At 42.7% G+C, this 15,242-nt stretch overlaps 1 protein-coding gene across 5 annotated transcripts in view; it reads left to right on the top strand.

Annotated features, from left to right (window-relative positions):
* Positions 1-1,868: 1,868 nt before the first annotated feature.
* NIPAL2 (NIPA like domain containing 2) overlaps positions 1,869-15,242 on the top strand; it is a 74,811-nt gene continuing 61,437 nt past the window's right edge. For 4 of the 5 annotated variants that reach the window (XM_082858700.1, XM_082858698.1, XM_082858699.1 and 1 more), the window contains exon 1: positions 1,888-2,072. In XM_082858700.1, coding sequence (XP_082714826.1) covers positions 1,938-2,072 — 135 coding nt within the window. In that variant the 5' untranslated portion in view covers positions 1,888-1,937. Of the gene's footprint in view, positions 2,073-15,242 lie in introns of all 5 variants that reach the window. The other variant, XM_082858702.1, reaches the window with a different exon arrangement.

Below are 15,242 nucleotides of genomic sequence, written 5' to 3'. Positions count from 1 at the left end.
TGGCCGCTGAGCCTGCGCGTCCGGAGCCTGTGCTCTGCAACGGGAGAAGCCGCAACAGTGAGAGGCCCGCGTACCGCAAAAAATAAATTAAAAAACAGGAAAGTAACACAAACCGTTTATTATTTTGCTCATTACAGACTGTATGACTGGTTACAATATGGGTGATAGAATACCCTAAAGACTGGCTGTGACAAGCTCTGCCGGTGGTGCCCTCCTACCCCAGCCCGGTTTTTCCCTGCCGGCAGAGCTCGCCTCCCACTCCGAAGGCTGGAAATGCCTGACAATCACTTTCCCAGCCTCCCTGGCAGGTAGAATACGGGCATGTGACCCAGTCCTGGCTAATGGGACCTGGTGGGAGAGGTTGCTAAGGGGATTCTGGAAAAGGTTTCCCTCTCTAATAAAAAGATGTGTAAGAAGAAAAGCCCCGCTTCTTTTCTAAATATGATCGTGTTTGCATGTAATGCCTGGAGCTGCCACCGCGAATAGGGACACGGCAATACCTCAGAGATGGCAGAGCAGAAAGATGGAGGTGACGACGTCATAGAACCACACAGAGTCACCTTCCCTTTGGAGATAACAGATGCTTATTGTTCAAGCCACTTTTACTTGGATATTCTGTTCCTTGTACCCTACACCATCTCAAGGAAAGAAGCATTAATAAAGCCTCCAATATACAATGTAATATAATGTTACAGAAAATATTAAAAATAGACAGTTTTTCCTTCAGATACTTATTTGAAATAAATGAGCCATAAAATTGGAAATAGCTACCATATTAACTGTTCACTGAACATTTTGGGTGCTCCAGCAAGAAACTATACAATCTCGGAGATGTCTTATTTTTTCTCTATCTGAAATGATTTTTTTCTCATTTTCTTCTCTCATTTGCACATTTCCCTAAGAACATTTCTCGCTGTTCCCCGCTAGGCAGCAATTCTCTCTTCTTGAAGGTCTCTGTTTCATGAAGTCATGGCAGTCATAGCACATTATTTAAGAACAAGCTCAGCATCGTGCGAACAAAGAACTGCAAGTTCCAGGGCTTCAGGCAACAATACAGAATCACAGAGTGCTCAAGGTGAGAGGTACTTAACATCATCTGTAGTAACGCAGTAGAATTTGAATACAGATAAAACCAGAACATCTGGTTAGAGTTCCTTAAGACCATTAACAATTATCTCCCAACCTAAATTCTTATATGCAGTGGCTGGCAACTTTTCAGCATGTCCTTCTGGTTCCATCTGAAGGAAACCCCATCCAATCCCCAAAACACGTCAGGGTCCTCCAGCTACCACTGGAGAGTCCTTCTTTCATTCTAGGAATATTTGCTAAGGCTCTATCAAGTGTTGGCACTGAGATTTAATCTCTCCGATCTTTATTCTCATGTCGCTTACAATATTTTCCGGGAACTCGGGACTTTTCCATATGCGAACCATTTTAAAAATACAAGTGAGAAACACTGCATCTGAGATAGAGAGCTGGATTGCCAGGTACAGGCGGAGTGAAGGTGGCTGCTTTGGGTTCGCCAATGTCTCCTTTCACACCTATTCACTTCGATAAGTGTTGACTCCGCGCCGCTGGGGCTGGAAGGGCTTTGGCCCCGACAGGTGCGGACCCGGCGCGCAGAGGGGCGCGGCTCTTCTCCCTCTTCGGGCCCGTGAGGCCTCTGCTCGCCCGTGCCCGGCGGCGGGACGATGCGGAACGAGCCGAGACGCCCCGGGAGGCCGCAGAGCGCGGGGCTCCTCCGGGAACCTGGCGCCGCGCGGGAGCGGGAGCCAGTGGCCCAGGCGCGCCCGCCTCGCCAGGGCACCGAGCAGGAAGTGGCTGTGGCGCGGCCCGGGCGCGGCCTCCGCAGGGCGCGCCTCCTTTGTGGCGCCGTGCTGTGCGGCCGGGCCGGGAGGAGGCGGGAGCCCGAGTCCCAGCGCGGGGAGCGAGAGCTAATGGCGGCGCCTGCGCCCAGGGGCCCCGGAGCCGCCGCCTCGGCCGCCCTGGACGAGCTGTCCCGGAACCTCACGTACGGGGCGCTGGGCGCCGGCAATGGCTCCCTGTCGGGCGCTTGGTACCGCCGGAACCAGGTAAGGGCCGGCCGCCCCGCCGCCTGGTGGGGACCGGGGTGGTGCCGAGGCGCCTCCGGCTCCTCGGCCGCTCTCCCGCCGACTCTCGGAAGGACACCGTGCTGTCCAAGTGGGGCAGAGCTGACATGATGTTACCACACATTGACTTCACTGCCCCTCGTTTGGGAGAGCGGGAAGCCCTGGTCGGCCTCTCCTGGGCATCGATCCCTGGGAGCGGGTCGCACAGGTCTGCGGTCATGGGCCTCTGGGGCCCCAACCGTCCCGCCTCTCCGGCCTGAATCCGCCTTCTTCTCCCGGAATGATTCTAGGAGTGCGGGGCGAATCTCCTCCACCCATATCCGCCCCCCCACCCGCCAGGATCATTTTACAGTTCAAAAAAAATAAGTGACACTCTGTTCCCCGAATCAGAGAACTCGTTAAGGGCCGCCAAATGTCACCTCTGTGCGGATGCTCTGAGCGTGTGCGTGTGTATGAGTCCCCAGTGTGTCAGCACAGCTCTTCCATTGCGGCGAGAGGATCGCTGGTGCTCTCAGCTTGCGATTGCCAGACTCCTTTTTCACCGGCGCTTTGGGGAAACGTCGAGAGCCTCAACAACGTGCATGTACGCTGGAAATACACGTTTAACAGAATCAAAGAGGATTAGAGCTGTCCATTTATTTGGGGCTTGGTTTAAGATAAGAAAAAAAGCCCTTCCTCTAGCCGTATTTCTGTTCTTTCTAGTGGGTGCAAGTGATCTTGATATGGTCGATTCCAAGCTTCCTTCTGTTTTCATATGGGTGTTGCTTTGTTCTTGTTCTTTAACAAATCAATGGTTCTTTTTATTTTACAACAATATAATTATAAAATATTTGTTGCTGTTGTTCTACATCAGGGATTTTACCAATAATCAAAGGCCTCGAAGCCTTTTATGCTTGAAAAGTGTTTCGAATGTTAGTTTCTGAAATGTTAAAATTTTGTTTTCAAAACCAACACGGAAGATAATTTACTTATATAAAGACAAAACAAGCATGTTCACGTTATTAGTATTCAACAGAGGAGACAGTATCACTCTGAGTCTGTTTTACCACAAAACATACTAAAATAGGAAAAATGGGGGCACAGAGCCTATTGGATTCCATTTCTCCTTGCTTCCACCCACAGGAGTTACAAAGACAAGAATTGCTTTTTATGGGAAGTTCTTTGAGCATATCTGTTACACTATGCTTATGCTAGCATATGTTATAAAGCATATTATAATATGCTTATGCTAGAAGCACTCCCAATAAAAGTTTAAGAATGATATTTTGTCTTTTGGTAAAGGAATTAAAGAGTAAATGTGACCTACCATGGCATCATCCAAAACAGGAGAAAACATTGTTTGCAGAGTGGAAACCCCTGCAGTCATTAGTTTTCTTTAATGTTTCCTGGAATTCAAGATCATCTTGGCTCTCTGACACCAAACACAGCTTTTCATGTGATAAATGTGAGAATTTAACTTTATGTTTGCAAGGCTTAACTTGCCTTTGACAATATAGAATTGTACAGGTTAGAAAGGGTGTATCCAGGATATGCTAATTGAAACTACCCAGCTGACACCCAAGCATAGCTAGTTTGAGGTAAGACTATATCAGCTTTTCCCATTATTATGCAAACTTAGACTATCTTATAAGATTATGGTATTTTATCCTTTCAGGGACTGCATTTGTTTTTAAACAAAAGTAAAAATTGATTTTTAAAAATTCATTCAGCAAACATTTTATTGAGTGCCTCTAGTGCTGGGCAGGCCAGTAGAAATAAAATGGAATCTAATTTTTCTTTTATTTTTGGACACTAACTGAATACAGATGGCTGAAAATGGGAGTGGCTCCAGGAAAACAAAATAAGAGATGAAAGTTTAGGACTCGAAACTAACCTTGATTGCTGGATAGCCAGGATTTAATAAGTTTTATCACTACTGAAATGTTTGAACAGTGTCTGTTCACTGATAGCCCAGCTTTCTGTGTCTTTCCAAGAGACAACCATGAGATCTGATAAATTAACCTTACTCACAGAAAAAGACCAACTTCCCTGAAACCATTCAGGTGACAGATGAATATTTAACAGTGCCCGCTTAGAATCAGTGTCGTCTAAGGCAAAGATGTGAGTGCTTCTAGAGGAAGAAATCCCAAAACAAGTAGGAAGTAGAAGTTCAGTGGGGAAAATGTTTTAGGGAATCAGGGAAGTGAGGCCTTTGCTCCATCTGCATCTCTTAGGAGTCTACCCATACAAGTATAGATGCAATAAAGTTCTACAAAGGTATTTTCTTTATGTTTCATCCACAAGTTTTCAGTATAAAAAATAATGTTTCTAAGATGGTTACTGAGCTCCGTGCTTTGTACAGATCACTGTGGGATATTCAACATAGTCTTTAGACTCAACCCCTTCCTTCCTTCCTAATGTTATTAGGTGCTTGGGTAAACGAGCTATGCGGGTAACTGTGAAACAAGGCAGTATGTTTTAAGTGTCGTGTGAAGAATATAAAGTCCTTTGGGAATTCAGAGCAAGGTGGGTTTTAGCAGGGGCCATCAAGGATGTTTTGTGGAGAGGTAGTATTTGAGCTGGACACCTAAAGACAGAGTTTCATTGATGGGAGTCACAGGTGGAAAGCATTCCAAGAAAGGGAAAAGTCGGGAGACCAAGGAGCAGCCCACGCTGTCTGAGCAGGTGCCCTTCTGAACATTTTTGTACCTAGAGTAGAAGTCAGTGGCCATTCTGGTTGCAGTGGAAAACTGATACTGACTGGAAGGTGGAAATACAGTTTCGGGTCTTAGATATTGTCATGGATTGCCATGAAGGACAACAGGTAAAGAAGTTTGGACTAAATCTGGTAGACAGTGGGGAGCCATTGAAGGTTTTTCAAAGAGGGAGTAAAAGGATCAAAGCAAATTAAAGACACTTAAATTAGGGTCAGGGACTTCCATGGTGGCTCGGTGGTTAAGAATCCACCTGCCAGTGAAGGGGACATGGGTTTGAGCCCTGGTCCGGGAAGATCCCACATGCCACGGAGCAACTGAGCCCGTGCGCCACAACTGCTGAGCCGGTGTTCTAGAGCCCGTGAGCCACAACTACTGGAGCCCGTGCACCTACAGCCCGTGCTCTGCCCCCACTCGCCACAACTAGAGAAAGCCCACGTGCAGCAACGAAGACCCAACGCAGCCAAAAGAAAAAAAACGAACACACAAATTAGGGTTAGCAGGATGCAGAGGCCTCTAACTGGCTAGCTATGGACCGAATCCAGCCCGTAGACGTATCTTGTGTCAAACTGCAGAGAGGTTTAGAAAATGTTTAATACGTTGCCAGTGTTTAAAAATGAGTAGATTATATATAAGGTTTCAAGTTTCCATGAACTGTTTAAATATTAGAAGTGCCAGCAACTTGGCCCTCTTTCGCACGTGATAACCGTGAGGGGGAGTTCACTGTTTAGAACAACCGTGCTCCCCACTTAGGCCCCGCTCTTTGCTCTCACCTGTTTTACCTACTCGCCTTGTAGGCGCTTAATTTGCAACCAGCGTTAGAGGCTGTTGTCTAGTTTCTGCTGTCAACTGGCGGAGTTCACGTGGGCGTCACACTGGGCTTCAGTTTTCCTTACTGGTAAAATTAGGCTTAGAATAGAAGATCCCCAGACTCTTTCATGCTATCTGGTTGAATAAATAAGTGCCAATCCGGCAAGGCTGTAGAGGGAATGGACAGGAAAGGATGAACGTGGGAATATTGTGAAAGAGGGGTTTTGTGGCTGTTTCTTTAAGTTTATCCATGTTGCTAAATATCTAAATTCACGAAGACACTGTCAGAAAGGTTTATTCTGCATAGGGTGAAATGAAAAATTTAGATTTTTTTAATGTCCTTTATTTGAACTTTTGATGTTCAATGGCTTGAATTTTTAAAGTCAACATATTTAGAGGAAAATTGATACAACTTGGCAGGGAAGAGGCGAATCGAAGAGACATTTGTTACGCATTTACTATGTGACACTTTATAGCTATTATCTCATTGGAGCCCCGAACAACCTCGTAAGGTACATATTATCCTCACTGTTCATGTAAGGAAACTTGTGTTAAATAACTTGCCCCCGGATCTTACAGCAAGTAGATTTAACTGCAAAGCTATTTTTATTCCATGCCTGAAGGCCATTGCTTAGAAACTAAGACTTGAAAAGAACGTGGTAGGAGAAAATGAATATGGCTTGTCTCACTGTACTAAAGAAAAATCACATTGAGTTTTATATTGCCCTTTTATTGATTTTGCTTTGCTACCGTTTATCTCCTTTCTGCTGGTCGCTGCATCTGATTGCCTCTTAGAGAAAGAAAAGTGCCAAAACTTACAAATAACCAAAGGGCCAGGTAGAGGTTGCTGGTCCTTTCCATTTCCTTCCCAAGAAAAATCCCTTTTTTGTTTTGTTTATACTTACCGACCTTTCTTTCTTTTTCTTTTTTTTTTTTTTTTTTTTTTTGCCATCCTTATGTATCCAACATGGCATTTTCCCTTTACTACATTTTCTTCGAGATATATGTATAAGGCAGCAAAAAGAAGGAAGGAAGAAAATGATTACCTCAAAGCAACTGTATCAAAGCTTTTTTAATCATTATCATCATCATCATCCCATGGTCCTTATTAGAGGAACAGACTCTTAATGCTGTTGTGAATTTGTCACACCACGTGTTTGCCTTTAAATCTACCTGATATCCTCTTTACGGCTTGATTTATATTAACCAGCTATAATATTTGCATTAATGCAATCAGCTAAGTTCAGGCTGTGGGAAACTTCAGTTTACAGGTTTCTGTGGCTCGGTTTCTTCAAAAATCATTTTTACAAGGGAAAAAAAAAAAGGAGAGCAAGGATAGAGGGAGAACCTGTAGATTAAAATACACCTAAAAGACCTATTAGGAAAAAAGACAGCCTTCGTTCACAGTGTTTAGGGATGCACACTTGGGTCATAAAACTATAGAGAAAAGCAAGGAAGTGATTGCCATGGAATCAGGCCAGTGTTTCCTTGGGGAAGGGAGAGGATGGGATGGGATGAGGCAAAGGGAGGTCTTTGGGTGGGCGCCCAATTTCTGTTTCTTGATCTGGTTGCTGTTATGAGGGTATTGGCCTTATAATAATTCATTTTAGTAAATTGTTCATCTATATCATTTTCTTTACAGTTGCCTGTATCTATTATATTCTACAATTTTAAGATGTTAAAAAATATTAGGATTGCTATGACTGTTCAACTTGCATGTTTTACCCAGATGGTGTGGGAAGTGGTATGCCATATTCATTTTGTTTCCTTAGGAGAATTTTTTAAACAATTTCTTTATAAAATGTTGGTGATTGTTCAAAGTGGCATTTGAGAGTTTACCATGGAAAGGATGACATTCCCCTAAGCCATCCTTTTTGTTCAAGGATAGTGTGGTCTAAAAAGCTCAGCTTCTTTGCTAGGTGCGTTGGCAATTTTCTTAGTTTCTCCAAATCTTGTCTTTCTCTATTGAAATGGTAATAACACTACATACCTTATAAAGTTGATGTAGGAATAAAATAAGATAATGTATATCAAATAGTTCCAGACACATAGAAAGCACTCAGTAAACACTAGCTATTATTAGAAGTATTACAGTCAACCTATATTATAGGAAATGTCATAAAATACATATTTCTAATAATGAATAATTATTGTACTTAACTCATTATAAATGGAAATAAGAGAAATCATGTCAGTTATGTGATGTAATTCTGTTTTCTTTAATCTAAAACCACTGATTTCTCTACATCCACTGCCTTCCTCACTCCCTTTGATGTTTGCCTCCCCTTCACTCTCCAAACATATTCACATTACAGAACACTTCCTGATTGCAGTAATTTCCTAATTGGAACACTTGTTATCTTGAAGTACTAAGGTGAAGATTTCTCCCATGTCTGATGCCACTTTCCAGAATTCAGGGATGGGGTGGATGGATGTGTAGCCCTGGGAACAGCTGACAGGTTTTGGTGGCAGTAGTGTGATGACGTCTTCAGACATTGACTATAGTTTAACCACCCAAGCAGGACCAGCTCCCCAGCTTGCGAAGGCTCATGCCGTGTTAGTGTTAAGACTTAAATGCTATTTATTTTAGCTTGAGGGTTTTTTGTTTTCCGAAGGTCCAACATTCTTCTATTCAGTTTACATCTTTTCTAACCTACCCCACGTGTTCCGTCCAACAGAATTACATTTTACATAAAGTCAGAGCTCTTGGCCGGTCTGTCCTGGTCCACCAGAGTGTCCTAATTGCCTGGAGGCTGGCAGATAACACTCCACTTCCCCTCCACATAATTCTCAGCGTGTACCTACCTGTACGTTTGCTTCACCTTGTCACTTGCCTGGTCCTTGGTCACTCCCAGCATGGTCTCCTGTCATCTTTGGCACCCATCGGGAGACATGGAGTAAATACAGGCTCGTGTAAACACAGGCTAGCAGATGTTTAGTCATGAGCTCCACACCACCAAATATTGCGTTTGTCCTGGCGTGACTCCTTCAGAGACCCACCCTGGCCATGGCAGGTCGTCTTGAGGCCTGCCAACAGCCCCAGCTCTTGTTTCCTAAGCCACCCCCTCACCTTCTCGGCACCTCTCAAATTTTCTCCTTTCAGTAACTTGGACCCCTGGCCTGACTTCTTTAGCTTGCAACGGGAGTCCGTCTCTCTTCTGGCTTTTGAACTTGGCTTCCCTACCAAGAATGCTTTGTAAGTTAAGAGGCTTTGGTTTTCGAGTCACAGGAAACCTAACATTAACTGGCTTAAGTAATAGAGGAAATTAATCAGTCTGGATGACGTGGAAGGCCGGAAGAACTCTGGGTCCACACCAGCCATGTCAGCATTGCTGGTATGTCATTCAAGCTTGAGGAGAATCCCGTGAATTCTTGGGGGGGTCTTTATTTCTTCTTCAGCTTTTGGACTTGCAGGGCTCTGGTTGTTCTGGGGCTGTTTGGGAGACAGCAGCACTATGTTCCCTCTTGTCACAGCCCACATTAATCTTGATCAGCTAATTGACAATGAGGGCCCAAAATGCAACCAACATTCCACTCAATAAAAATCACAAGCAGAGGGTCCTTCTCAACAGAACAGTGTTGGGTAGTGATATCAAACAAATCGGAAAACATGGACTGCGTCCTCAAACCGTAGCCATACATATGCGTGTGATATGCATAAATTATATCACATGTACATTATACAACGTACAATGTGTATGTGTGAAAGTGAGATAGAGAGACTGCTTCTGAAATACTTGAAAAACAACATTTGAAGGGCTGGTGTGAAGCTACCCTTGCTTATATAATCTGATGGATTGCTTCCATTGTGCTTCCAGGACTAACATAGTACAGTTATGTAATTGTAAATAAAGAGAGCCAAAGCAGAAGAGGAAATAGTGTGATGTACCTTTGGATATGGCCGCCTGAGTCACAGCAGTGGAGAAATGAGTGATTGTTTGTGAGCAAGGTACGAGCAGACCTCATCTTACAAGCAGCTGCCACAGCCGTAAAATAGAGAATGATTCTGAGTTCCATGTACAGCATTTTATTAGTCTTTTGAACTATACTTGCAGACCCAAATCACAGTCACCATCGATGAGTCCTAGGGGTATCATATGTGGGATGATCATAAAGTATGTTGGAACCCGCCTGCTGGACCAGTGGGATGCGAGAATTTTGCCAGGAATGGGGGAAATTATCTTGGCTATGAGGACTGACCCTTTAGAGGCAATGAAGAGTCCAAGTCACAGGGTCCCAGAGGAGAAAATTTGAACTTGATTCCTGCCTTGATGTCAGAAAGATCTGATCTGGTGGGTGGCCTGGCAGGTCAGTGAGTGGCAATGTCATGATCCCTCCCCCATATCGAGGCACAAACTCACCCAGTGGCTGGGGCCTGACATAGACACTAGAGTTCAGTCTCCAGGAGGATGGAGCTGGCAAAATACAGCCAGAGTGCAAGGCAGGCATTACTCTCAAAACGGACATGTACTCTTGAAACCTAAGCAGGTGTTGGGGAAAGAGCTGTCATTCAGTGAGGTCCCAAGTTTCCAACTTTAGGGTAGGAAGCCTCTCGCAAACCCTGGGCTGGCCCTGCGAGAGGCAGCCTGCAATCCTGCTTCTTTGGAAACAGAAGATGACAGATTTTTAAAATTATTATTATGAATATGTTCTTAAAAAATTTGAAAGTAAGGGGACCTCATCTTAATCTGGATGCAAACAATCGCATTCTTTGTGTTCAGCATGTCTGTCCTTGTTTCAAAGATTCGCCTTTCCAGTGTTAAACGGGGTTGATTTGTTTTGTAATAGAACAAAGTTTAAGATTTCCTTAAGTGATATCACACCTTCCTTAACTATTGTTGCTCTCCTTTTAACCAAGTGTTAAAAGCCCCCAAAGGATGTCTTATTAAATTTTTCCCATAAATTTGCTCTGCTGCAACTTAAATTTCTCAAAAGCAAAAAAACATGGTGGCTTCTTAGTAAGCTTAGTAAGGCTTATCCTTAATGGAGTTCGGTTTTTTAAAATAATGAATGTACGGTTATGTAAGTAAATGTGTTCCCGAGTAAAAGACAAAATGTAATAGTGCTTAATTGTATGGAAAGGCAATATGTTGGGCTTTTCTGCCTAGGTTTTAAGGTTGATTAAAAATTGGCTTGGGACAGCTTGTAGAATAGCAACGATATACTGTGGTATGTAACCCTGACCTGTTCTGTTGGCTCTAAATCACCAGATTTGGATCCAGTGTCATGAGAGTTTCTCAGGATAGAAAGGCAATAACCGTATAACATACAAAAACCAAGATAACAAATTAAAACTCTGTTCCTGACTGAAAATTTTTCTTTTTCACGTATGGGATTATAGTTTTAACTTAGCTTGGGTTAGTATTGCAGACAACGTAATTATCTACAAGGGCAAAGGAGATTAGTGGTAAGAATAGTCCAACCCATTCGGTAATCTAAAAAGCATTTCATATTTCAGGTTGCCTCCAGTGTTTGCTGCGACGAATATGAATATTGTTCCTCTGTGGCCCTGTTGTAATTAACTCTCCACATTTCCCCTACTTCTTCTCCGAGATCCCGAAGTGTCTCCTAATTGGTTTTCCTATTCCCTGTCTTGCTCCCTCCTAGTCCATCCTCCACACTGTAGCCAGGATGAGTCTTCTAAAAGTCACGGCTGGACCTAACATTCTCTGGTTTAGAGTCCTGCATGTTGTAGCACCACCAGCAGATCCATGGCACGAAAAGCCTCCTGCCTGCCTCTCCAGTCCAGCTGTACTGGAGTCGTGCAGATGTGATTAAAGTTAAAGATCTTGAGGTGGGATGATTATCCTGGATTATCTGGATGGACCCTAAATGCCGTCACATGTATCTTTTTATAAGAGGAAGACCCAGGGAGATTTCATATGGAAGAGGAAGGCAATGTGGCCACAGAGACAGAGATTAGAGTGATAGAACCATAATCCAAGGATATGTCAGCAGCCACCAGAAACTGGGGGAGGCAAGGAATGGATTCTCCCTTAAAGCCTCTAGAGAGAGTGTGTCCCTGCCATTTTTTTTTCTTTAATCCTTGAAATAAAAATTTTAATGACTGAAATTAATAACTAAACAGATTAGGTAAACAGTAAATTGGAAACAGCGAAAGAGCCTTATATCACACTATAGGCAAACAAGTTCCAGTCTGTGCACCTGTATGCAAAATGTTATTTTAAAATAAGGCTTCTAGAAAAAAAAGTAGGAAGTTTTCTCATGACCTTTTAACCCAGATATAAAGGGTACCACACATAAAGTTAAGGATCAATAAGTTTACTTCATCAATAGAGTATATTTAAGTCCGTTTATTACTTAAAAGTTTCTATGCAAAAAGAGGCAAGACACAGAGTGAGAAAAGTTGTACGGAATGCATATATTCAAAAAGAAATCATATTGGGGATAAAGTACTCTTACACGTCAAGTACAAAAAGACTGCCACCATCAATTAAAAATTGGACAGTCTGGAAAAACATTTAATGAAACAAGAGAGCCAAGTGGTTTATAAGATTATCTGAAGGTTCAACATCATTGGTCATTATAAAAATGGAAATTTAAACCATAATGAGATGTGAGGTTCTCTAGAATAGCTAAACTTAAAAAAAATTACAATACCAAGACACCAAGTGTTGGAGGGGGAGAGAGGCACCTGGAAATGTTATTTACTTCTATATAACATTTTGGAAAAATCTTTGTGAGTAATTATAAAACCCAGACATATGCATACCCTATGAACTAGCAACTGAACTTCTTGGTATGTGGGCCCTGCCATCTTGATTTCACCCCAGTGAAATTGATTTGGGGCTTCTGGGCTCCAGAACGGTGAGAGAATAAATTTCTGTGGTTTTAAGCCACCAGGTTTGTGTTAATTTGTTACAGCAGTCACAGGAAGCTAACATACTCTCCAACCTAGGCAGATGTGTACTTTGTCCCTTCTGTTCCCATGGGTTCTATAGAACACACCTCTATTATAGATGTCACAGGTGGCAGTCTGTTATTGGTCGCTTTTTCTACCTCTTCTGAGCTTATCGAGGCTACTCTGCATCCTTAGTTCCTGAAATAGGACCTAATATTTAGCAGTTACTAAATAAATACCAAATGGGTGCATGACTGAGTGACTAGCTTCTGGTGTGGGCTTCGAGTTGTCTGTCTCCCATATCTACCATCTTCTCTCTGATCACTTCCATTTTATGTCCTTTTCCTCCACCTTGTGTGTTTTTCCCAAGCAGTGTCTACCTGTGGTTTTAAGCTGTGCAGTGGTTTTATTTTTCTACTTAATCTCTTTCCTTGGTTCAGCCAGCTTCCTTTTTATTTCTTGCTTTTATTTCTTTCCCTGTCATCATCTCCTCTTTTAACTCTTTTTCAATGACTCCATATTCTCTTTAATTTCATTGAGTCTATAAAGCAGAACTTTTTAACTTCTTACTTTGAAAATTTTCCAACCTATAGATAATTAAGAAGAATAATACAGTAAACACCATATGTCCTTCACGTGGAGATTCACCAGTTGTTAACATTGTGAAATATTTGTTTGTTCTCTCTCTCTCTCTCCCTCTGTTTTTTATTTTATATTGTCATGTATCATTTGAAAGTAAGTTGCACATATTATGAGTCTTCACTCCTAGAAACTTAAGGATGTATCGCCAAGATTTTGGATGTCCTCCTATCCCCTCCCAACTTTCTGGAAGTAGATTTGTGTCTACCTGTTTACTAGGTGCAAATAAAAAACAACCCCAGCTCATTCCTAAGAGTTTCCTGTGAGATGAAGTGACCTGAATGTTCATTTCTCAGGTATATCATTCCCTTTCAGGTTCAGGCTCTTAAGATCATTCCTGCAGTGATTAGTTGACCTAAATCACTTAACCTATGGTATTTCTGGTATTCGAAACTGGATCGCTCACGTCCATGTTCAGGGATATTTTACTGTCTGGAACAGGAGGTAGCATTATTCTAGTTGTGAGTTGAATATGACTATTACAGTGTTCAAGACTAGCTCTGGGGCTTCCCTGGTGGCCCAGTGGTTGAGAGTCCGCCTGCCGATGCAGGGGACATGGGTTCGTGCCCCGGTCTGGGAAGATCCCACATGCCGCGGAGCGGCTGGGCCCGTGAGCCATGGCCGCTGAGCCTGCGCGTCCGGAGCCTGTGCTCCACAACGGGACAGGCCACAACAGTGAGAGGCCCGCGTACAGAAAAAAAAAAAAAAAAAAGACTAGCTCTGAATCTATGGTTCTTTTGGTTCTTTTGTACTAGCTCCACTGGGTCTGATTCCAGATTTATGTTTTCAAGGCAGAGCCAGGAATATGGTTGAGTTCAAAGCCAGAACTGGGATAGACTATGACCAATTCCACACATCCCTGTTATCATACCCCATTGCCATCTGGCCAAACTGCCCCACCCATGGATTATAGGTCAATGACTTTATGTGAAATGTCTAAAGAACATTCTGGCACCAAAAAGTAGGAGATAAGATTGTTATTCCAAATAAAACAAAAACATCCTTTGTACTCATTAGTACTGATATTTTGAACCTCATTCTCCATAAATTGTTTGCTGTGGCTCCTACCATCTGTTTGTCAAGCCATCCTGGAAAAGCCAGAAATTGAGCTGCAGTACTGACAGGAGTGAGCACGGCAAAAATTAAGGCCATCTTTCTGTGTCTCTGGTCTGTACTTCTAGCTGCATTGTTAAGGTGTGGAGCAACCTTTCCTTCTAACTATTATCTTTGCTTTATTTTATTTGCACTGAGAAAAAGAAACAGATCCTGCTAATTTTAAAACTGTGGTAAATTGGCATTGACTAGCCAGATGGTAACCTATTGCAGTCTGTGAAGAAATGGTGATTCAGACATGAGCTGGGTGCCTTGGGGCCAGAATTTGCCTGGTATCTATCTAGTTGTGTGACTGCACAAGTCACTTTCCTTCTCTGGCCCTCTGTTCTCTTTCCTGACCACCAGTCTCCAGATCAACAGGGAGGGGAGAAAAGAGGGCGGGGGAAGAGAGAAGCTCTGAGTTTCCACTAATTCTAATAAGCTAGAAATCAGATAACACTCTGAATAAAGTAATGAAGTAAACTAGATGTCTTTAATTTAAATGGCAAGTCTATAAGGGCTGCTCCCTGTATGCAAATGACACTTCTGATTGCAGGTGAGGATTTTGTAGTCATTAAAGCACATTTACCAGAGCCTCTAACTGGAAACAGCATTTAGTAATGCTTGCTGCAAGTCACTCTATGTCCTTGAAGGTAATTAAACCACCTTTTTAAAGAAACATTGCAAATTTGAACCTTCCCTTCCCAACAATTAGGGGCATTATGAGGATTTACTGAATTACTACTCTTTACAGGTATGTGTCAAATGAATTTAATGAGCATGCAATTAACCTTGAATAATTAGGTAAATTTTCAGAAAAACGAACAATAAGGTATACCAGTTTATAATGTGTACTGGCGTACTTCCGAGATATTGCACGTTCAGTTCCAGACCACCGCAATAAAGCAAGTATCACAACAAAGTGAGTCACATGAATTTTTTGGTTTCCCAGTGCATGTAAAAGTTATATTTACACCTACAGTAGTCTGTTAAATGTGCAATTATATTGCATATTGCATCATGTCTAAAAAAACAAGGTATATTGATTGAAAAACA

This window comes from Leucopleurus acutus, assembly GCF_964270905.1.
Source record: "Leucopleurus acutus genome assembly, chromosome: 17".
NCBI classification, from domain to species: Eukaryota; Metazoa; Chordata; class Mammalia; order Artiodactyla; family Delphinidae; genus Leucopleurus; species Leucopleurus acutus.
This window is presented reverse-complemented; position numbering and strand designations above follow the sequence as displayed.